At 45.7% G+C, this 24,771-nt stretch overlaps 1 protein-coding gene across 1 annotated transcript; it reads left to right on the top strand.

The window, feature by feature from the left end:
* The first annotated feature begins 16,879 nt into the window (after window positions 1-16,879).
* On the top strand, window positions 16,880-19,141 carry LOC122922101 (probable E3 ubiquitin-protein ligase MID2). Its single transcript, XM_044272572.1, has one exon. The coding sequence runs from the start codon at window positions 17,141-17,143 to the stop codon at window positions 18,734-18,736; it is 1,596 nt and encodes a 531-aa protein (XP_044128507.1). The 5' UTR covers window positions 16,880-17,140; the 3' UTR covers window positions 18,737-19,141.
* The last annotated feature ends 5,630 nt before the right edge of the window (window positions 19,142-24,771 follow it).

Genomic DNA, 24,771 nt, shown 5'->3' with positions numbered 1-24,771 from the left:
CCTTGTCCTTCTTTTCTGGACAGGCACACCTGGGGGCACAAGAAACTTTCATAGTTGGACAGAAACACAAACTATTACAGTTAGTATTAACTATGTCACATGAAGTCTTCCTAAATTCCATATTGAATATCAGAGTAGCATTTCTACAATCTGTTTCCCCCACATATATCTGTGGTAAACTGACAAAACGGCCCTTTATCTTAGCTATATGGTTCACAAACATAGGCCCCAAACATATAGTGGGCGGAGAGATTATACCAGTAATCTCTAAGTATATCCCTTGATCAGAAACAGCATTATGTGAGGTGTGATCTACATCTATTTGAACATCATAGCTATAGTCTGTGAGATTCAAATCATTCATAGAGATTGGAACACCTATCAGAGGGATTCCCTTGTAGTTGGCAGGGATATGAGAGCATATCCAACAGTCAGTAGTATTCAGCTGCTTGGCAGTCTGTTGATGTAGTTGCCAAATGGAATTTGTATGTTTTCCTCCTTTCACCTGCGCACAAAAACATAGAATATAAAGAAACAGGCAAGGCATTGCATGCATTGTGATGGTCTACTGATCCACGTTACTCTCACAACTGGTTGGATTTACAACTGTAGGGCTGCTTTCCTGTTCGTGACTGTCTGTCTTCAGAACCTTTTTGCAGTGACTTGCATGGACCCAGACTGGTCTCCCGTTCAGCTTGACGGCGGTGGGTGTGGTCAGTTGCACCTGATATGGACCGTCAAACCTTGGCTCCAGGGTCTTTCTTACATGCCTCTTCAGGACTACCCAATCTCCAGGAACTAGAGAATGTGTACCTTCAAGAGAATTAGGATCTGGTATAGAAGAGAAAACACGTGAATGCACCTTTGACAGATGTTCATGCAATTCCACCAAATATGAAGTCAGGGTAGAGTAGTCTGCTTGCAGCTGCTGTGGAAAATATAACCCTGTCCTTGGTGCAGAACCAAACAAAATTTCAAACGGACTAAGCTTTTCTTGTCCAGTAGGAGTAGTGCGGATGGCATATAATACTACTGGCAAAGCTTCTACCCAGTTCATAGAACTGTGTGAGTCTAAATACTTTTGCAATTTTAATTTAATTGTCCCATTAAGTCTTTCCACCTTTCCGCTGCTTTCCGGGTGATAGGGAGTGTGCAGGGCTTGTGTGATCCCTAGGGTCTTCAGTATGTGTCCCATTATCTCCCCAGTGAAGTGGGTACCTCTGTCTGACTCTATTACCTCTGGAATCCCATATCTGCAGACTACCTCTGACAATATTTTCTTAGCAGTATTTTTGGCTGTAGCTGTAGTTACTGGCCAAGCTTCTGGCCAGCCTGAGAATACATCAATGGCTACAAGGACATACTCATATGTGCTCACCTTGGGTAGCTGTATGTAATCCACCTGCACTCTTTGAAACGGGTACAAGGGTTTGGGAGTGTGTTTCTTGGGGGTCTTTACAAACCTCCCAGGGTTATGTCTGGCACATGTAAGACAACCCTGAACAAACTTTTCAAAGAGGGTCTGAATTCCAGGTGCAAACCAATGTTCTAACACTAGTGCGCTCATAGCTCCTTTCGACAAATGAGTAGGGCCATGTGCTAAATTGGCCATCATCGGATACAAACTCCGAGGCAAACATGTTCTGCCATTTACCTGCCAGAGCTCTCCTGTCTTCGTAGCCCCCGCCTCCATCCATACCTTTTTGTCTTGAGGCGTTATCTGGGCCTGTAATTCCTGCAAGAGCGACAAATCTGGCATAGTTGGAAAAAACAATGTCAGGAGCGGCAGACCGGCTGCTTGTTTGGCTGCTTGGTCTGCTTGAGCATTTCCCACAGCCAGCGGATCATCTTGCTTCACATGGGCTGGCACTTTAACAATGGCTACCTCTGTGGGCAGCTCTAGGGCCTCTATGAGGCTCTGTACTGCTTCTGAATTTTTAATTGGTTTGCCCGAGGAAGTCAGAAATCCCCTAGTTTTCCAGATAACACCAAAATCATGTGCTACCCCGAAAGCATACCTGGAATCAGTGTAACAATTTATTCTCAGTCCCTTACCCATTGTACATGCGTCAGTGAGTGCCTTCAACTCCGCCTCCTGTGCAGACGCACAAGATGGGAGTGGTTTTTGTATGATTACCTTACCATCCTGGATTACCGCATACCCGGTGACAAAGTGTCCTTGTTCGTCATTCCACCATCTGGAGCCATCTACAAAATACTCAGCATCAGGATTAGTTAATGGTGTTTCAGTAACATTTGGTAACCCTTTTGTTTCTGCAATCATCAATTCATGACAGTTATGATTTGCAACTGGATCAGACATGTCTACTACTCCCACTCCCCCCTCCTCTTCTAAATCCACTGGCATCAAAGTAGCTGGATTTAGAACAGTACATCGCTGTAAGGTAATGTGGGGACTGAGGAGTGTCATCTCATATTTCGTGATCCTGGCTTGAGACAAATGTTTCAGTTTGGTGGAGTGCAGTAATTCAGCAACTGAATGTGGTGCTTGTAAGGTAAGAGGGTGTTGTAGTACCAAGTCTTCCGTCTTTAGCACCAATTCAGAGGCAGCAGCGACAGCTCTGAAACATGTGGGTAGTGCTCTGGCAATACAATCCAAACTGGTAGAATAGTATGCTATAGGCCGCATACGATCCCCATGTTTCTGCGTCAATACACCTGAGGCAAATCCCCCTTGCTCATGACAATACAACGTGAAAGTTTGTTTGTAATTGGGGATGCCCAATGCTGGTGTCGTGGTGAGAGTGAGTTTTAATGTATGAAATGCACTCACAGCTCCTGGTGTGAGCTCAAAGGTCTCTCCTTTGAGGCAATCATATAGTGGCTGCATCATCTGAGAGCAATCCTTAATCCAGGGGCGACAGTAACTGACAAGTCCAATAAAGGCACGCAGAGCCCTTGGAGTACTTGGCAGGGGGTGCTGCCGGATAGCAATAACCCTCTCAGTCGTGAGGTGTTTGGTACCTGGAGAAATACAGTGACCTAGGAAAATCACAGTAGATTTACAAAGTTGCAGCTTCTCCTTGGAGGCTTTACAACCATTTTCAGCAAGGAAAATAAGCAAAGATAAAGTTTCTTCTTTACACTGTTCAGAGCTGTGGCAACAAAGCAACAGATCATCAATATATTGTAAAAGAACAGTGTCCGGATAGGCCGGCTGCCAGGACTGCAACACAGAGTGTAAAGCAGTGGAGAAAATATCAGGGGAATTGGCAGCCCCTTGTGGTAAAACGACCCATGCATACTGCTTGTGACGAAAAGTGAAAGCAAAGTAGGGCCAGCATTCTTCATCTAAAGGGACAGAGAAGAAAGCATTTGCAAGATCAATGACAGAAAAAGATGTGGCATCTATGGGCACTTGGTTTAACAGTGTGTGTGGATTGGGCACTTGTGGTGTATTTATGACAGTTACAGCATTCACTGCCCTTAAATCATGTACCATACGATAGACTGGAGGCTGACCCTTCACAGTCTGTTTCTTCTTTACAGGAAATAGGGGTGTATTAAAGGGGCTTTTTATAGGGATTATTAACCCTTTCCCCAACAGCTCTTCCAGATCATTTGCAATGGCATCTTCCTGTGAAGAATTTAATGGGTACTGACGCACACATGGCGGCTTAATGCCAGGTTTCAGCTGCACAACCACCGGAGTTACTGGTAGTCTGCCCACATCTGTCTTGGAAGTTGCCCACAAATGTGATGGCACTTCAGACAGCCAATCTGGGGGTGTATTCTGAGAGGCAGAGGGGGCACTAAATGTCATTAAGTACATAAGTGCACACAGAGTCTCTTCAGACACAGGGGCTGTAATTTGGGGTTTTCCTGAAGAGAAATCCACAGATGCCCTCATGGCACTGAGTACGTCAGTCCCCAGCAAATTGTATGGACTATCTGAGCTTACCAACACACGTGTGACAATAGATGCAGCATCATGAATATTAAGTTTAACAGGCTTTGTTAGTGGGAGTTTAACAGTTGTCCCCTCAACCCCTTGACAGTAGATGTAATCTGAGGAGATAAGCTCCTCAGGCACATATTTTTCTTGTATTAGGGTATGGGCCGCTCCTGTGTCTACCAAGAAGTCAATTGAATTCCCTGTGTCCTCACATGTGGATGTGATGATTAGTTGTGGACCTGGGATTGCGTCAAGGGGGTAGTTAACGTTGAGGGAACTCACAGGATTGCCGTCACTTCATTGAGAGGTCCGGGCAGTAGCCTGACCTCTCCGGGGACATCTGACTGAAAAATGCCCTTTTTTCCCACAATTCCAGCATGTTACTTGGTCCCAGTTACGTGGAGACTGATCCCCACCTGGTATTCTTTCGTGAAACCTGCCCTTAGGTTTAAAAGGTTGGTTAGCCATTATTGGCTTCTTTTTATTTTGTAAGTCTAGCTCAGCTCCCTTTGCTATGGCCACTAGGTCAGGGAACTGGCAGGTCCGCCAATCAGGGCGAGCCTTCTTCACCGCATCCTGTATGGGTGCTTTTAATCCAGACATGAATGTATGTTTTAGTAGTCTCATGTCCTTACTGTCTCCTGTCTCATACCCATAGTCAAGCCAGAGCTGTTCTAAAGCTGTGGCATAGTCAGCTACAGTCTGCTTAGCGTCTTGTGTTTGCATCATAAAAGTGTCAGTCTGATTGTCCTGTTGCTCTTTTACCCAGGGTTTAAGGGCCATGATAAATTCCTGGCCTGACTGGTCTGTGGCCTTATCCACTGGGACAGTACCAGGGGCTTTTGCCATCATTTGATTCTTAAGTACTTCCCCTCCTTTAGTCTCTAGAAGACTCTCCAGATCCGCCCAAGTGGCTTTATATGCGGTCTGGATACTTTCCAATTTACGAAGGAAAGTACTGGGGACAGTACGGGGGTCTGGCAAAGTATTACACATAGCCAGTAACTCACTAGGAGTCCATGGCCTATAGACCTCATAATCATGTGTTTCCAGTTGCCCAGCTTTCACTGTGGGGAGGGTCTTATTGACTAATGGGTATAGGCCCACACGAGAGTGTGGCTTGGACCCCCCACAGGCTGAGCATCTCACTCTTGTGTCTGGGTTCTGTTGTCCACAATTAGGACAAGTCCACCCCTCCGGGCTTTTATATGGAGGTGGTGCTGTGGGAGGGAGAGATTTTTGTGGGTTATGGGGGATAATACACCGTACTTCAGAAGGGATGTTTAATTCTTTTGTAGGCAATTTAATTTCATCCCATATTTCATACATAGTCCCTTTGTCAGTGTCTTTTGCCTTATGGGCAGTCAAAGTCATTCCCTGGGCTACATCATACCACATTGTGGCCTGGTCATATTTGTTATGGTCTTCCAACCACCCCTTAAAATTTGTAAGAAATTTCTGCCATACTGGTTCATCCAATGTTCCATTCACACCTGCTCCTAATTTCTTTAGCATTTGTCTACAGTCTTTGGTTGCTTCAGTGCCCTTTGCGCATTGCATAATATCAATTGCAGAGACCCATTTCTCTGCTCCCTTCTCAGAGGAACGCTTACTCTGTGTAGCCCCCATCCCGTGGGTGGCTCCTTGTAATTCACTATCCAGGTACTCACACACCTGGTGAATTACAACAGTGCTGTGGACACACTTCCGAGGCAGCACTATCAGTAGTGCCGTGGACACACTTCCGAGGCGGCACTACTATTGGTGCCGTGGACACACTTCCGAGGCGGCACCAATTTTCCTACCAGTGGTGCTGTGGGCACACTTCCGAGGCAGCACTATCCACTGGTATGGCAATACTACAATATAGTCTTGCCCTCACACAGAGTAACTCATACGTCCTCTCTGGGGTTACTCGCTGGAAACCCCTTAAACCCCTCTTCGTTCTTTCTATGGCACAGGAAGCAAACAAATACTGCAATCCAAATGATTATAATTGCAACCACCCAATCCAAACTGGAATCATAATACCCACGCATGTATACACTGTACAGCACAGGAATTGGCAGCAATGCAGTAATTCTTCCTCACACAATATCAGCAGGCACTCAGTACATGTGAAACCACACAGTATGACATAACATTGGAACAACCCCTGACCTCAGGCGCCTTTTCAGGTACCAACAAGGAACTGCAGGGCCCCTATCCAAACTTACTGGACAGCTTTATACACTGCCACTTCTCACAGCCTCCTCCAGTATAGGTCTGTCAACCCTTTCTCCACCAGAACCAGAGGCCTCCAGAGACAGGGACCGGACAAGCCAGTCAGCGAGCTCTAGACTTTCAGCTTGGCTCAGGAGGAGCAGGGACAGACCCCTCCAAGATTCAGCTTATCTCAGCCACTCACACATTCGTGCATTCATACGCCTAAAGACAGTTTAGCACATATAGGGGAAATATTACATTCACCAGAACACGGTACAGGCACCACGTTCACACACCACACTGCAGAACAGCGAGCAGAGCTCAGGAGACAGGTAGTAACACAATGGGTTACTTACCGCGGTCTTCCTGGGTCCTGGTCTCCGTGTCGCGATCTGCAGCTAGGAGTGTTGTTATGGTGCCCGCATTCTCCACCAGAAAATGTTGCGGCAGGCCAAAGGTCAGCCACGTGATGATCGTTGCCTCGTGTTCAGGTGAATGACGTCGACGGAGGAAAATGACAGAAGTCTGAGTATAGTTCAAAACCTTGTCAGGACCCTAAAGTGAAAGTGTCCTGCACCCTTTATTTATACACAGTTCACAGGGTGTAACCCCTCAAAGTAAAACATGATTGGTTTACAGACATTTCAATAATGGCTTTTGAATCCATCTATTGATTGGTTAGTTATTTTTCAAGTTTCACTTTACAAAAAATGTGTTAACTAATGGGTTTTAGAATTTTAAGCAAAAGAGGCAAAATTACAAGGAGTAGTACAAATGTTATCTTATCTTAACACACACAGTTCACTTCTTCTATAGTTTTCTTTTCAAATGTCAGCAAATTATATCATGTATACAGATAAAATGAAAATCACTTTTATATCCATAGTAGAAGCTGGATAATTTCCTTAACAATACCAATACTTACCCTCCGCAGCGCAGGCGTTCCTACGATCCTCTTCACGCTCACGTGACCGCTCCAAAAGCGATTCTCAGGCTTCTGGTTCAGTGCCATCTTCTTCTTTTCCTCCCTGAGGCAGGAGATGGCACCTCATCACTGATGTCACTGCCGGCCTTTCTTGGTCCGTCACTTGCACACTATTGCACATGCGCTGGAACCGCCGGCCGTCTTCTGAGTGTACAGACTTCTATGTAAAGCCTGCACTGACTCATGTACAGTGCAATGTAAGTGCTGTGCATAAGTGACAGCAGAGTGATCGGCCTCAGAGGCTGAGCGCTATGCTGTGGAGGTCACTGGGGGCACTGTGGATGGCACATGGGGGCACTGTGGATGTCTTTAGGGGGAACTGTGGATTTTATTAGTGGCACTGTGGATGGCAACTGTGGGCACTTTGGAAGCACTGTGGGTGTCACGTGACATGGGGGGAATGTGGATTTCACTGTTATAGGGTGCTGTAGATGTCACTGTTATGGGGGTACTCTAGAGGTCACTGTTATGAGACACTGTGGCTGTCACTGTTATGGGAGCACTCTACATGTCACTGTTATGGGGGAACTGTGGATGACACTGTTATGGGGGCACTGTGGATGACACTCTTATGGGGGCTCAGTATGAGTTCTAGGGATCCTGCAAATGACTGATCATGTTCCATGTGTCAGCCACATTTTCCAGGCTTTTTGCAGCTCCCCTGACCCCCACTGACTGTATGATAGTAATGTATGATACAACCAGTCTATATCTGACCGTGGGGCAGTTCTCATGTACTCACCTCATGTGTACTTACCCCACCATCAGATTAGAGACTGTCTGTATCATATATTACTGTCATATTGTCAGTTCGGTCAGGAGAGTGCAGTCGGCCTGGGAGATGTTGGCGACACACGGACCGTGTTTCCTGGGCTGATGATGGTCGTATCACACATGTATCACACATGATGGCCTAGGATAAACCCATCAGCAGTCAGGATAAAAAAAGATAGGATTAGGCCTCATGCACACCACCATACCTGTTTTGCGGTCTGCAAGTTTTAGATCTGCATTATGGGGATCAGAATAGGACATGCTGTACTGATATACGGATGTGGAAAGCAGTTATTTTCCTGTGATGTGAACCTCGCCTTAGATAAAGGTCTATGCAAAATGTAAAACACAGGATAATCAAGTGTTTTTCTTCTCTTGCGATTTTGTTCATCACGTGGCCTTTTTTGTCTTTCTGGTTTCTTTTCATAAACTCAGTGGGGGAGAAATATCAAGACTGGTACATCCCTGCGCTGGCGTGAGAGGTGCCTAATTTATTAACCCCTTAGTGACCACCCATACGTGTTTTTATGATGGTCACTAAGGGGCCTTGGGCTGGAGCGCCGCCTTTCTCCCTTTGCTGCCGCCCCTGCACCAGGTTCTTTCTCCTCAGCACCCCGATCGGGGCAATATAGCCCCAAATACATTTAAATAAAGGGCAGGAGCCCCTTCCCCCCAGTGTAAAAAATTAAATAAAAAAATACAGAATGGCACAGACATGCGCACTGGTTACTGTGCTGAAGCTCTGCCTTCAGTACAGTAACCATCAGGGACCAATAATAATGGTCCTTGATCATGTGGTCTACATGATAAACCTATCATGGAGATCACATCCATTATATTCACTAAACACAGCCAGGACATGGGTTGTGCTTCTCTCTCCCCTCTGTGCAGTTGTTCTGTGAGGAGAGAGAAAACTTCAGGAAAGTCACGGCACTCTCAATCTCGAATCAAAACTTAGTGTTTAATCACACTGAAAAATACAGCAACGTTTCGACACACAGGTCTTTCTTAAGCTTCTTGAACGTTTGAGGGGTCCCTGAGGCCGGGACCTAATGCCACGAGCACCGCCGCCATATCACGGACTATTTGTTCTAGTAAGTGGTGCTGTCCTATTCTATTTTTTATGTTCTGTGAGGAGAGAGAGATCAGACTTCTGTCCTGGCTGTGCTATTTACTGTTAAAAAAATATCAAAAATCTATTTTATAAACTGTCCGTCCGTAACTGGCGGTCAGTGGGTGTCCTCAATTAGGCGTCCGTCATTAGGTGTCTGTCATAAGACGTCTATTAGTCAATTCTTTTTATTAGGGACCTTGTGTCCATCTGTAACTGGCGGTCAGTGGGCGTCCATCATTAGGCGTCTATTAGTCAATTGTTTTCATTAGGGACCCTGTGTCCGTCTGTTACTGGCGGTCAATGGGTGTCTGTCAGTTGGTGTCCGTCAGTGGGCATCTATTAGTCAATTGTTTTCATTAGGGACCCTGTGTCCGTCTGTTACTGGCGGTCAATGGGTGTCTGTCAGTTGGTGTCCGTCAGTGGGCATCTATTAGTCAATTATTTTCATTAGGGACCCTGTGTCAGTCTGTTACTGGCGGTCAATGGTTGTCCGTCAGTGGGTGTACGTCATTAGGCGTCCATCATTAGATGTCTATTAGTGACGGTCAATTATTTTCATTAGGGACCCTGTGTCCGTCAGTGGGTGTCCGTCACTAGTCTATTAGGGACGTCAGTTATTTTAATTTCTTTCTGAGCTTTTTATTAAAAAAAAAAATGGCTCAGAGATTGTTGGGTGCAGAGCAGGTATATGAATTTCTCTGCTCTGACCACTCTGAGTCTGACACCGCTTCAGAGGAAATATTTTCAGATAGCGTGGACTCTAGTTCCGCTTCCATCCCCAGACCCCATAGCCCTATGGTGGTAGAAGTTGCCACCTCATCTCATTCTCAACCCAGCGGTCCCGTCCCTTCTCTTCTACTATGTGGGTTCCTGCCACTTCATTTTCAAGAACCCCAATTTTTATCCACTCCCCAAATTAATGTGGGCGTCACCAATTTTACCTCTTATGATTTTTTTCATTTATTTGTGGACGTTAAAGTCCTTGAGTTAATTGTGCAGCAAACTACTCTGTACGCCACACAGTTTGCTGTACAAAAGCCCACGTCTATCTATACAAGACGGTGGACCCCCACAAGTGTCCCTAAAATTAAAACATTTTTGGGGCTTACCCTGGACATGGGCATTGTAAAAAAGCATCTGTCCAATCATAATGGGCTGCGAGTACTGTCCACTTAACCCCTGTGTTTGCAGCAGTTATGTCCCGAAACCGCTATGAAGTTCTAATACGGTTTATGCATTTTTCAGACAATTCACAAGTCCCCCCAGAACTGACCCAGCCTACGACCCGCTAATTTAAATTGAGACCCCTTATTTCCCTCCTTATGGATTTATTCTTAAAATTATATACTCCTGAAAAAAATCGATCTGTTTAGTTTTAAAGGTCGCCTTTCCTTCCGTCAGTTTATTCCCTCCAAGTGTGGCAGATATGGGGTAAAATTATATAAGACATGTCTGTTTATGAGGGCAGAGACTCCCCGAAAATATTTGGACATCCGGACATCCGGAAAAATTGTGTGGGATCTATTGGCGCCATTCCTACACAAATGGTACCACGTGTACACGGATAATTTTTATAGCAGTATACCCCTTTTTTAATCCCTCCATGCTGCAAACACAGGGGCTTGTGGGCAAAAACAGAGTGGGATACCCACAACTGCTGGTGTCCAAGCGTTTGGAGAAAGGAGCATCCTTCGCCTTTGCAAGTGACCAGCTGCTTGCAGTGAAGTAGAAGGACAGGAAGGATGTCTACATGCTGACCACCGTGCACGCAGACACCACAGTAGCAGTTAGGCTGGGTTCAGACCTGAGCGTTTTACAGCGCGTTCCTAAGCGCTGTAAAACGCTCAACAGGCAAGAACCAATGATTCCCTATGGGAATGGTTCTCACCTGAGTGTTTTACAGCGCGTACGATCGCGCTGTAAAACGCCCGACGCCCCAAGAAGTACAGGACCTTCTTTGGGGCCTCTTGTCGCGCGTTCCCGTACATAGACTTCCGGGAACGCGCGACAATGGGCGTTCGCTTGTTCCGGAGCCGCAATTGTAAACGCGCATACAATCGCGCATACGAACGCTCAGGTATGAACGCAGCCTTAGGGAGAGGGGGGCTACTGCGGACAAACACAAACCGGTCTGTGTGACAGACTATAATACATTTATGGGAGGTGTAGACCTCTCGGACCAGGCGCTTCAACCCTACCTGGTGAAGCGAAAAAAACAGGGCCTGGTATAAAAAGGTAGCAATCTACCTCATTCAGATTGCTACCTATAATAGTTTTGTTTTATTTAAAAAGTCCCAAGGAACCCTCAACATCCTTGAGCTCCAGGAGAAGGTGGTTGAGAGTCTCCTGTTTGAGTCCCCCGCACCTGGGCAAGCCTTTGAATCCGAGGACGTTCGAAGGCTTTCAGAACGCCACTTCCCTCACCCCGTCCCTGCCACTACCAGCAAGACATATCCTCAGAAACGATGCCAGGTGTGTAGCAAACACGGAAGGAGGAGGGACACCCGAATTTACTGCTTCAGTTGCCCATCACAACCAGGCCTCTGCAATTACCCCTGTTTTGAGACGTACCATACGGTTGCTAATTATTATTTTTATTTAATACCAAAAATGGTGGGGGGGGGGGCTTTTCAGGAAGTCAATTTATTCACTTTTTCTGTTTAGTTTGTGGGCTTTCCAGGGTGGGAGGGATCCTTTTGGGATGGGTTGTGGATCAAATTTTTTTTTCAGACATTGAAATACATTTTTTCTTTTCTGATTTGTTTTCTTAATTTTCCTGATTACATTTTTTATGACTATGTCCTGTCACACAAAGCTGTTAATTCCATTCACATTACTGTATCATGATATTGACATGATATTTTTTTATTTGGAGGATCTCTAATGATTGAGTTGTTTCTCATCAGTACGTTAAGGGCTTTATTAAGAATTTATTTTTTGTGGACACCCCACAACACGTCTAGAAATATTCACATAATTTTGGGAATTAGTGATCCATTAGGCCTCTTTCACACAGGCGTCATGGATTTGGGCCGGATAAGATGCAGGTGCGTCGCGGGAAAATGTGAGATTTTTCTGCACGAGTGCAAAACATTTTAATGCGTTTTGCACGCGGGTGAGAAAAATCGGCATGTTTGGTACCCGAACTTCTTCACAGAAGTTCGGGTTTGGGTTAGGTTTTGTGTAGATTGTATTATTTTCCCTTATAACATGGTTATAAGGGAAAATAATAGCATTCTTAATACAGAATGCATAGTAAAATAGGGCTGGAGGGGTTAAAAACTAAAAATAATAATTTAACTCACCTTAATTCACTTGTTCCGGCAGCCCGGCTTCTCTTCTTTCTTCGGGACCTGGGTAAAGGACCTTTGATGACATCACTGCACTCATCACACGATCCATCACCATGGTGATGGATCATGTGATGGACCATGTCATGAGCGCAGTGACGTCACCATAGGTCCTTTTCCTCCTGCACAGCAAAGAAGAAAGAAGAGAAGCCGGGCTGCGCAAACAAGTGGATTAAGGCTAGTTAATTTTTATTTATTTATTTTTTAACCCCTCCAGCCCTATTTTACTAAGCATTCTGTATTAAGAATGCTATTATTTTCCTTTATAACCAGCCTTCTAGTCAATATTAAAATAGCATTGCTATTAAAATGCAATGCATTATAGAGATAATGCATTGCATTTTAAAAGCAATCAAAATACTGTCTATTATAGTCCCTTTGTGGGACTATTAAGTGGTAAAAAAAGAAAAAAAATAACATTTTTTTCCTTTGAAAATACGCTTTTCAATGAAAAAAAGAAAAAAAAAATCTCTCTCGTATATTTGGTATTGCTGCATCCGTAACGACTCGGACTACATAAATATCAAATCAATTATCCCAGAATTGCTAATTTATTCTTAGTTGCCACCGAAAAAACTTAATAACAAGTGATCAAAAAGCACAATTTAGTCCAAAAAGATACCAATGAAAAATACAAGTCGTCCCGCAAAAATCAAACTCCATAGAAAGAAAAATAAAAAAGTTAAGGGTCTTGGGAAGTGGCAATGTAAAAAGATTTTTTTCTTTTAAAAAAAGGGGTTTTATTGCAAAAAAGTAGTAAAACCTAAGGCTACTTTCACATTAGCGTTCGGGGCTCCGCTTGTGAGTTCCGTTTGAAGGCTCTCACAAGCGGCCCCGAACGGATCCGTACAGCCCCAATGCATTCTGAGTGGATGCGGATCCACTCAGAATGCCTCAGTCTGGCACCGCTTGACCTCCGTTCCGCTCAGCAGGCGGACACCCGAACGCAGCTTGCAGCGTTCGGGTGTCCGCCCGGCCGTGCGGAGCCAAACGGATCCGTCCAGACTTAAAATGCAAGTCAATGGGGACGGATCCGTTTGACGTTGACACAATATGTCCCCCATTGACTTTCAATGTAAAGTCAGAAGTCCCTATTAATATACCATCGGATGGGAGTTTTCTCCAATCCGATGGTATATTTTAACTTGAAGTGTCCCCATCACCATGGGAACGCCTCTATGTTAGAATATACCATTGGATTTGAGTTAGATCGTGAAACTCAGATCCGACAGTATATTTTAACACAGAGGCGTTCCCATGGTGATGGGGACGCTTCAAGTTAGAATATACTGAGAACTGTGTAATAACTGCCCCCTGCTGCCTGGCAGCACCTGATCTCTTACAGGGGGCTGTGATCTGCACAATTAACCCCTCAGGTGCCGCACCTGAGGGGTTAATTGTGCATATCATAGCCCCCTGTAAGAGATCAGGTGCTGCCAGGCAGCAGGGGCCAGACCCCCCTCCCTCCCCAGTTTTAAATTCATTGTTGGCCAGTGTGGCCCCCCTCCCTCCCCAGTATTATATTCATTGGTGGCCAGTGCGGGCCCCCTCCCTCCCTCCCCAGTATTATATTCATTGGTGGCCAGTGCGGCCCCCAGGGGGGTCTGGCCCCTGCTGCCTGGCAGCACCTGATCTCTTACAGGGGGCTATGATACGCACAATTAACCCCTCAGGTGCCGCACCTGAGGGGTTAATTGTGCGGATCACAGCCCCCTGTAAGAGATCAGGTGCTGCCAGGCAGCAGGGGGAAGTTATGTACACAGTTCTTTTAGTATATTCTAACTTGAAGCGTCCCCATCACCATGGGAATGCCTCTGTGTTAGAATATACTGTCGGATCTGAGTTTTCACGAAAAATCAGATCTGAAAAAAACTGTTATGCAGACGGATCCGTTCTGAACGGATACCATCGTTTGCATTATAGGAGCGGATCCGTCTGTGCAGACACCAATCGTGCTGACCCAGAGAATAAAGATATTATGTCATTTATACCAAAAAATGAACGCCATCAAATTTATAACGTAAAAACGCAGTGGCAGTATTGCTGTTTTTCCCTTCTCCCTCCCAGAAAGAGTTAATAAAAGTTAATCAGAAAGTTATGTGTATCCCAAAATGGTGGCATTAAAACTACAACTTGTCCCGCAAAACACAAGCCCTCATAAAGCTATATAGACGGAAAAATAAAAAGTTATAGCTCTTGGAACTCGACGATGAAAAAAGGAAGAAAAACTCTTGGTCAGTAAGACCCAAAACAGGCTGGTTAAGGACAAACCTAACAAACAACATGAGACATTTGATAAATGTGGCATAAAGTACTACAACACATGCTCAAGCAAAACTAACTTCAGATATTCCCCTCATGATAAATGGAGTATGTGTGCAGTCCATGGCGACCACAGACGGCACAGGTCTGTGATTGACTGACATTGGAAACAGGCCTTAGGGTACTTTCACATTAGCGGCAGGGCCGGAGTCTGGCAGGTGAACAGCCTGTCAGATCCGTCCTGCCGCTAGTTCACGTGTGCCCCCGGACTGTCGCTCCGTCCCCATTGACGATAATAGGGGCGGAGTTCTGACGGCAGCGCACGGCGAGAGGCAGTCGGACTAAAAGTACGACATGCAGTACTTTTAGTCCAGCTGCCTCTCGCCGTGCGCTGCGAGTCAATATAGTCAATGGGGACGGAGCGGCAGTCCAGGGGCACACGTGAACTGACAGGACGGATCTGACAGGCTGTTCACCCGCCGGAAAAGCCTGCCGGACTCCCCTGCTGTTCAGTTATTTCCATCAGTTATTGTGAGCCAAAACCAGGTGCAGGTCAAAAACACAGAATAGGAGCTGATCTTTCCTTTATGCCTTATCTTAGAGATGAGCGAATTTCCGGTTATGAAATTCGTTTGCGGTTCGTTTACTAGCAAAAGGTGAATTGCGTTATGGATTCCGTTACTACGGACCATAACGTAATTCTATGATGGAATGCATAACGGAATGCCTTTAGAGGCATTCCGTTATTTATTACGTCAAAATAAAAGACTATGGGCTGCATAACGGATCCGTCCCGGCAATTCACCTTTTACCAGTAAATGAAGCGTGACAGATTTCAAAATATGAAATTCGCTCATCTCTATTGTAACGGACCGTTTCAGCAGACAAGGGGTTAAAATCCGTTTAGGCGATATGCCCCTTTCTGAGAGACAGGCACAGCTACTGCAGAACACCAACCTCCCGAACTGGATACAAAATAGCACTCCAAACTGGAACCTCGCGAATAGCTGCTGGCAGACGAACAGGAAAAGCATACAGTCGGCTTACACTCCTGGCAATCAGTCTCCAACAGCATACAGGGAATCCCCCCAATGACGAGACAAGGCTCCGTGTTCAGGGTCAAGCAGTGGTCTGATGTGCTGGCACACCCAGCCTGGTTTTTATTACAGTTGTTTGCAAATACAGGACAGATACAACACATCCCCACAATGCATCATGGTTTCCTCCTCTCTGTCCCGGAGACAACCGAGGGCAATCCAATTATCTCTCAGGACAAAGGGAGATCACCAATACACATGTGGAGACAACAGGACAGACATCACCATTTAAACACACAATGGGACAATAGAAACACACCCACACAAAATCCTCCCCTCTGCCGGGGATGATTATTGAACACAAGGGCGAATATAATTATCAAAGGCAGAGAAATACAGTTTTATAAAACACATCACAAGAACCCCAAAACATGCAATAACCCCATAACCAATATATCCTCGGAACTGGGGGATCTGGGTGAACCACATATCCAAAATTCACCCACATCCGTTCAGTAGTTTGGAAGATACAGTTTTATGCCAGTTACACTGAAAATATACAAGTTATACAGAAAATAGTCACTAATAAATGTGTCCCCTGTTTGGTAGTTTCAAACTACTGAATGATGTCTCTGTGCACCAAATACAGGCAAGATAGCACCGTGTTGAAAAGTCAGAACAGTGTCTGTGAGTTAAAATGGCCGCTATCTATTGTTCTCACCATGTGCTCCATCCAAGCAAGTAAGGCAAATGATGCAATCCAGGGACAGAGGGCTCAGTCCCAAGTGCCTTAAGACCCAATAACTTAAGGGACCATAATCCCAGGGCAGGAGGCTGGCAAACAGCCCCCTCCAAAATACCGCGGCGAGGTTGGTTTCGCCACATCTATCTTCTCTCTGTGTAGGCTTCACTACTGGTTTTGGATCACAATAAGGCCTCATGCATATTCCCGTTCCATGCATTGGGGACTGCAATTTGCAGTCCCCAATGCATGGGCACTATCGGTGGGCCGTGATCTGTCCGCACCGCAAAAAAATAGAACATGCTCTATTTTTGTGGTGCAGAGGCACGGAGAGGAACCCCACGGAAGCACTAAGGAGTGTTTCCATGGGGTTCTGTGCCTCCGATCCACACCACACTTTCGGGATTGCGGACCTATTCAAGTGAATGGGTCTGCATCCATGATGCGGTGAGCACACGGCCAGTGCCCGCATTATGAAAACCCACTGTTTGTGGGCCACAACACGGGCAATGGCCATCTGCATGAGGCCTAACTGAGGGAAATAACTGATCAAATAACTGAAGTGTGAATCTTTACTACAAGTAACAAGTCGTGACCACAATGTAGACCGTAAATGTGCAGCACATACAATATATCATTATGACAAGTGTCCATTAACAGGTTAATAGTGACTGATCTTGTGCTATCCTGTGTACACAAGTATAAACCCGCCCTGTGGAAAACTGCAGTTTTGTTTCTGTCTTCCTCTGTCAGCCATGGCGTCTGCTGATGTGAGAGCTGAGCTGGACTGCTCCATCTGTCTGCAGACCTATACAGATCCTGTAATGCTGAGATGTGGACACAACTTCTGCCGGGTCTGTATTGATTGTGTACTGGATACACAGGACGAGTCTGGGGTTTATACCTGTCCTGAATGCAGAGAAGAGTTTCAGGAGCGGCCTGCACTGATGAGGAACTTAGCTCTGCGTAACATTATGGAAAATTTATTGGTTACTCAACATAAAGAGACGGAAACCGGGATCTTCTGCACTTATTGTGTGGACTCTCCTGTACCTGCTGTTAAATCCTGTCTACACTGTGAGGCTTCTCTGTGTGAGAAACACCTGAGAGTTCACAACAAGTCAGCAGAACACGTCTTATCTGACCCCAGCACTTCCCTGGAGAACAGGAAATGTTCTGTCCATAAGGAAGTCTTAAAGTATTACTGCACTGAGGACTCTGCTTGTATCTGTGTGTCCTGCAGTTTGGTTGGAGAGCATCAGGGACATCGGGTGGAGATGCTGGATGAGGCCTCTGAGAAGAAGAAAGGGAAACTGAGAAATATTTTCCAGAAACTGACCGGAAAGAGAGAGGAGACTGAGGAAAGAGTCCAGAACCTGGAGGAACGCTGGAGAAAAGCTCAAGAAAAAGCATCTGGAGAAGCAGAGAGAGTCACTGTCCTGTTTACAGACATCAGGAGACAACTGGACGATCTGGAGAAGAGGGTCCTGAGTGAGATCTCCAGGCAGGAAAAGGAAGAATCACTCTCATTCTCTTCTCTGATCCAGAAGCTGGAAATAAAGAAGGACGAGCTGCCCGGGAGGATGAGACACATTGAGGAGATGTGTAACATGACTGATCCACTGACTGTCTTACAGGAACTAGATACAGGTGACTTGTGTGATCCTGAGGAGGAAGGAGGTGAGGAGGACATAAATAGATGTCTCCATGATGTAGGTGATCTGGATGTGACTGTGATCTCAGACAAATTACACACATTATGTGACATAATAACAGATATAAGGAGAGGGATCTATATGGTGGGTCCTGGAGACATATTACTGGATGTAAACACAGCTGCTAATAACATTATTATATCAGACGACCTGAAAACTGCAACCTGGACACAAAATAATCAGAATCGTCCAGAAAGAGCAGAGAGATTTCAGAATTATAATCAGGTGATGAGCAGCAGGAGATTTACCTCAGGGCGACATTACTGGGATGTGGAGAGCAGTAGATCAGGGAAGTGGATGGTGGGGATGTGTTATCCCAGTATAGACAGGAGGGGGCGTCAGTCATACATTGGATATAGTAACAAGTCCTGGAGTTTGATGAGGTATAGTAATCAGTATGCAGTGAGACATGACGGTAAAGATATCCGGTTACCTGACAAGATCTCCAGTGATAGAGTCAGGATATGTCTGGACTACGAGGTCGGGCAGCTGTCCTTTTATGAGCTGTGTGACCCCATCAGACACTTACACACCTTCACTGCCGCCTTCACCGAGCCCCTTCATGCTGCATTATGTGTATTGGGAGGTCCTATAAAGATATCAGGGGGAAGCAGAAACTGGGAGAAACCTTTATAACCTATGAAATCTGTCCTGAGACTGGTGACAGAAACTGTTATCTGATTGGTGGATCATCTAGCCAATGAGATGAATGAGAGGGTGGGGCTACAGGTGATGGGTCCTATATTACAGCTGATCCTATGACTAGATCACATGGGTGGATCATCCACTGTACAGGTAGCTGATAATTACTCTCTGGGTGCAGCGATATACTGGAGACGGTATACTCAGGGAAAGAACATGTAATCTGAGGGCAAGTGCATAGTGTTAGGCCTCATGCACACGGAAGTTGTTTTTTCCGTCTGCAAATTGTGCGTCCGCTAAAAAAAACGGATGCGGCAGCCGTTTTTTTTTTTGGAGGATCCGTTTTTTTTCACAGATCCCTTGTAATAAATGTCTTTCCTTGTCCGCAAATGTGAAAAAAGTAGGACATGCACTATTTTATTTGCTGAAGGGAAACACGGACAACGGACGCGGAACACAAACGGATGAACTATCAGCATTTTTTTGCTGACCCATTGAAATGAATAGGTGCCCATCCTATCCGCAAAAAAAAAACGAACAGAGGCCGAGAAAAACAACTGTCGTGTGCATGAGGCCTTAAAAGAAGGATTTTTTGGGAGGGGTGCGGGGGATTGTGCTCAAAGCAATACTTTTTAAAGCAAAGTTACACAACTGCCAAGCCCAGGGATCAGCAACCTCCGGCACTCCAGCGTTCAGAAACTACAATCCAGAATCCTTCTTTTGCTTCTATGGGAACAGCAGTCGAGTTAGGGTCCGTTCACACATCCGTATGTGTTTTGCGGATCCACGGATCCACAAAACACGGACACCGGCAATGTGCATTCTGCATTTTGCAGACCGCACGTCGCCAGCACTATAATAGAAAATGCCCAATCTTGCACGCAATTGCGGACAAGAATAGGACATGTTCTATTTTTTTTCGGGATTGAAATTGCAGATCCGGGCAGCACATCGTGTAGCCCTATAGAAATAAATGGGTCCGCAATTCCGTTCCTAAGTGTGCATGCTGGGAGTTGTGGTTTCACAGCAGCTGGAGTGCCGGAGGTTGCTGATCCCTGGTAACCTATTGCTAAACTGGTGCGAATGCACATCATGATACATGCATTGCAGTGCTGCACTGGGACCCAGCATGTGCTATACAAGCGCTTCTATGACCTACAGTGCGCTAAACTGACCCTGTGCTATAAACCCTGGTGCTGAAAGGGGTTTCCATAAATCCACCTTAACTTCACCTAAAACACCTGTAGGAGAACGTTTGTCATGTACAGGACTTACTGCTCTACAGTTGTGTGAATTGGCTGCTGTGGATCCCGGTGACATGACACTTGTCACCGTCACGTCCTTTACCAACTTTCCAGCCTGGGCTATGGACGGGATGTCATTTCCTCTGTGGATGGGGACACAAAGGAAGGCCTTTCCGTGGCACATGAGCAGATGCTTTGGATTCTGAAAGACAGCAGCCTCTCAACCCATCAGTAAATTTTACCATATTTTCACTTTATAAGACGCATCGGACTATAAGACGCACCCCAGGTTTAGACAACAGAAAATTAGAAAAAATATTTTCTAGATCCTCTTTGAAGTGAATGTGATTTACTGGTGTTTTAGTGACATAGAGGGGTCAAGGTCAGTAACTTTGAGGTGTAGTGTGGGGTGGTGGTGGGGAATAGTTTTGGTCAGCTCCTGTTAACCATAGGGCTCATGCACATGACTGTGTATTGAGTCCGCATCCAAGCTGCATTTTTTGCGGGTTGGAAGAGGACCTATTTACTTCAATGGTGCCGTAAAAGATGCGACAGCATACCGTGTACTGTACGCATCTGTATGTCCGATCCTCGGCCCCGCAAAAATATAGAACATGTCCTATTCTTGTCCACAAAACAGACAAGGATAGGATACTTCTATAGAGAGTCGGCCATTCCATTTTGCAAAATGCATAAGGGCTCATGCACGGGCACCGACCAAATGGCTGCCACATGCGGATTGCGGACACCTTCACTTGAATGAGGTCCGCCATACGCATCCGTATGCAGGGGGCACATGGCCGGTGCCTGTGTATTGCCGACCCGCTGTTTGTGTGCATGAGCCTTAATGCCCACAGCCGGCTTCCATTTTTTGGGGGATTTGCGGACCACAAAAGCGGCAATGGCCATGTGCATGAGCCCTTAGGGAGTCATCTGCTGACCATTGTAAGTGGTGCGTTTGTCACCTCCTTAAATGTACCTAAATGTATCTAAATAAATGTGTCTCCTGTCATTGGTCTGTTGTGTCCTGCCATTCTTCTTGTTCTTCTAGATTATTTTTAAAGGGGTTCTCTGGCCCCTAAATTTTCCCACGTCAATAACCTGTGGAGGGAAGGTTATTATACCAATACTTACCCTCCGCAGCGCAGGCGTTCCTACGATCCTCTTCACGCTCACGTGACCGCTCAAAAAGCGATTCTCAGGCTTCTGGTTCAGTGCCATCTTCTTCTTTTCCTCCCTGAGGCAGGAGATGGCACCTCATCACTGATGTCACTGCCGGCCTTTCTTGGTCCGTCACTTGCACACTATTGCGCATGCGCTGGGACCGCCGGCCGTCTTCTGAGTGTACAGACTTCTATGTAAAGCCTGCACTGACTCATGTACAGTGCAATGTAAGTGCTGTGCATAAGTGACAGCAGAGTGATCGGCCTCAGAGGCTGAGCGCTATGCTGTGGAGGTCACTGGGGGCACTGTGGATGGCACATGGGGGCACTGTGGATGTCTTTAGGGGGAACTGTGGATTTCATTAGTGGCACTGTGGATGGAACGTGACATGGGGGGAATGTGGATTTCACTGTTATAGGGTGCTGTAGATGTCACTGTTATGGGGGTACTCTAGAGGTCACTGTTATGAGACACTGTGGCTGTCACTGTTATGGGAGCACTCTACATGTCACTGTTATGGGGGAACTGTGGATTACACTGTTATAAGGGGACTGTGGATGACACTCTTATGGGGGCTCAGTATGAGTTCTAGGGATCATGCAAATGTGATCGGCCCGGAATCCATGTCATGTTCCATGTGTCAGCCACATTTTCCAGGCTGATCGCTGTTCCCCTGACCCCCACTGACTGTATGATAGTAATGTATGATACAACCAGTCTATATCTGACCGCGGGGAAGTTGTGGTGTACTCACCTCCTCATGTGTACTTACCCCACCATCAGATTAGAGACTGGCTGTATCATACATTACTGTCATATTGTCAGTTCGGTCAGGAGAGTGCAGTCGGCCTGGGAGATGTTGGCGACACACGGACCGTGTTTCCTGGGCTGATAATGGTCGTATCACACATGTATCACACATGATGGCCTAGGATAAACCCATCAGCAGTCAGGATAAAAAAAGATAGGATTAGGCCTCATGCACACCACCATACCTGTTTTGCGGTCTGCAAGTTTTAGATCTGCATTATAAGGATCAGATTAGGACATGCTGTACTGATATACGCATGTGGAAAGCAGTTATTTTCCTGTTTTTCTGACGGATCAGAACAGAAAATGAAACGGTGATGTGAACCTCGCCTTAGATAAAGGTCTATGCAAAATGTAAAACACAGGATACTCAAGTGTTTTTCTTCTCTTGCGATTTTTGTTCATCACGTGGCATTTTTTGTCTTTCTGGTTTATTTTCATAAACTCAGTGGGGGAGAAATATCAAGACTGGTACATCCATCCGCCAGTCTGGATCTCCCTGCGCTGGCGTGAGAGGTGCCTAATTTATTAACCCCTTAGTGACCACCCATACGTGTTTTTATGATGGTCACTAAGGGGCCTTGGGCTGGAGCGCCGCCTTTCTCTCTCCGCTGCCGCCCCTGCACCAGGTTCTTTCTCCTCAGCACCCCGATCGGGGCAATATAGCCCCAAATACATTTAAATAAAGGGCAGGAGCCCCTTCCCCCCAGTGTAAAAAATTAAATAAAAAAAATACAGAATGGCGCAGACATGCGCACTGGTTACTGTGCTGAAGCTCTGCCTTCAGTACAGTAACCATCAGGGACCAATAATAATGGTCCTTGATCATGTGGTCTACATGATAAACCTATCATGGAGATCACATCCATTATATTCACTAAACACAGCCAGGACATGGGTTGTGCTTCTCTCTCCCCTCTGTGCAGTTGTTCTGTGAGGAGAGAGAAAACTTCAGGAAAGTCACGGCACTCTCAATCTCGAATCAAAACTTAGTGTTTAATCACACTGAAAAATACAGCAATGTTTCGACACACAGGTCTTTCTTAAGCTTCATGTATGTTTGAGGGGTCTCTGAGGCCGGGACCTGACGCCACGAGCACCGCCGCCATAGCACGGACTATTTGTTCTAGTAAGTGGTGCTGTCCTATTCTATTTTTTATGTTCTGTGAGGAGAGAGAGATCAGACTTCTGTCCTGGCTGTGCTATTTACTGTTAAAAAAATATAAAAAATCTATTTATAAACTGTCCGTCCGTAACTGGCGGTCAGTGGGTGTCCTCAATTAGGCGTCCGTCATTAGGTGTCTGTCATAAGACGTCTATTAGTCAATTCTTTTTATTAGGGACCTTGTGTCCATCTGTTACTGGCGGTCATTGGGTGTCCTTCAGTGGGCGTCCGTCATTAGGCGTCTATTAGTCAATTATTTTCATTAGGGACCCTGTGTCCGTCTGTTACTGGCGGTCAATGGGTGTCTGTCAGTTGGTGTCCGTCAGTGGGCATCTATTAGTCAATTATTTTCATTAGGGACCCTGTGTCCGTCTGTTACTGGCGGTCAATGGGTGTCTGTCAGTTGGTGTCCGTCAGTGGGCATCTATTAGTCAATTATTTTCATTAGGGACCCTGTGTCCGTCTGTTACTGGCGGTCAATGGTTGTCCGTCAGTGGGTGTACATCATTAGGCGTCCGTCATTAGATGTCTATTAGTGACGGTCAATTATTTTCATTAGGGACCCTGTGTCCGTCAGTGGGTGTCCGTCACTAGTCTATTAGGGACGTCAGTTATTTTAATTTCTTTCTGAGCTTTTTATTTTTAAAAAAATGGCTCAGAGATTGTTGGGTGCAGAGCAGGTATATGAATTTCTCTGCTCTGACCACTCTGAGTCTGACACCGCTTCAGAGGAAATATTTTCAGATAGCGTGGACTCTAGTTCCGCTTCCATCCCCAGACCCCATAGCCCTATGGTGGTAGAAGTTGCCACCTCATCTCATTCTCAACCCAGCGGTCCCGTCCCTTCTCTTCTACTATGTGGGTTCCTGCCACTTCATTTTCCCCCTAAGAACCCCAATTTTTATCCACTCCCCAAATTAATGTGGACGTCACCAATTTTACCTCTTATGATTTTTTTTCATTTATTTGTGGACGATAAAGTCCTTGAGTTAATTGTGCAGCAAACTACTCTGTACGCCACACAGTTTGCTGTACAAAAGCCCACGTCTATCTATACAAGACGGTGGACCCCCACAAGTGTCCCTAAAATTAAAACATTTTTGGGGCTTACCCTGGACATGGGCATTGTAAAAAAGCATCTGTCCGATCATAATGGGCTGCAAGTACTGTCCACTTAACCCCTGTGTTTGCAGCAGTTATGTCCCGAAACCGCTATGAAGTCCTAATACGGTTTATGCATTTTTCGGACAATTCTCAAGTCCCCCCCAGAACTGACCCAGCCTACGACCCGCTAATTTAAATTGAGACCCCTTATTTCCCTCCTTACAGATTTATTCTTAAAATTATATACTCCTGAAAAAAATCGATCTGTTTAGTTTTAAAGGTCGCCTTTCCTTCCGTCAGTTTATTCCCTCCAAGTGTGGCAGATATGGGGTAAAATTATATAAGACATGTCTGTTTATGAGGGCAGAGACTCCCAACTTAACCCCCTCAGGCTGCCCCGAAAATATTTGGACATCGGGAAAAATTGTGTGGGATCTATTGGCGCCATTCCTACACAAATGGTACCACGTGTACACGGATAATTTTTATAGCAGTATACCCCTTTTTTAATCCCTCCATGCTGCAAACACAGGGGCTTGTGG

The sequence above is a fragment of the Bufo gargarizans genome, chromosome 11, assembly GCF_014858855.1.
Source record: "Bufo gargarizans isolate SCDJY-AF-19 chromosome 11, ASM1485885v1, whole genome shotgun sequence".
NCBI classification, from domain to species: Eukaryota; Metazoa; Chordata; class Amphibia; order Anura; family Bufonidae; genus Bufo; species Bufo gargarizans.
The sequence above is the reverse complement of the archived record's forward strand: the minus strand, read 5'-3'. Positions and strand labels throughout refer to the sequence as shown.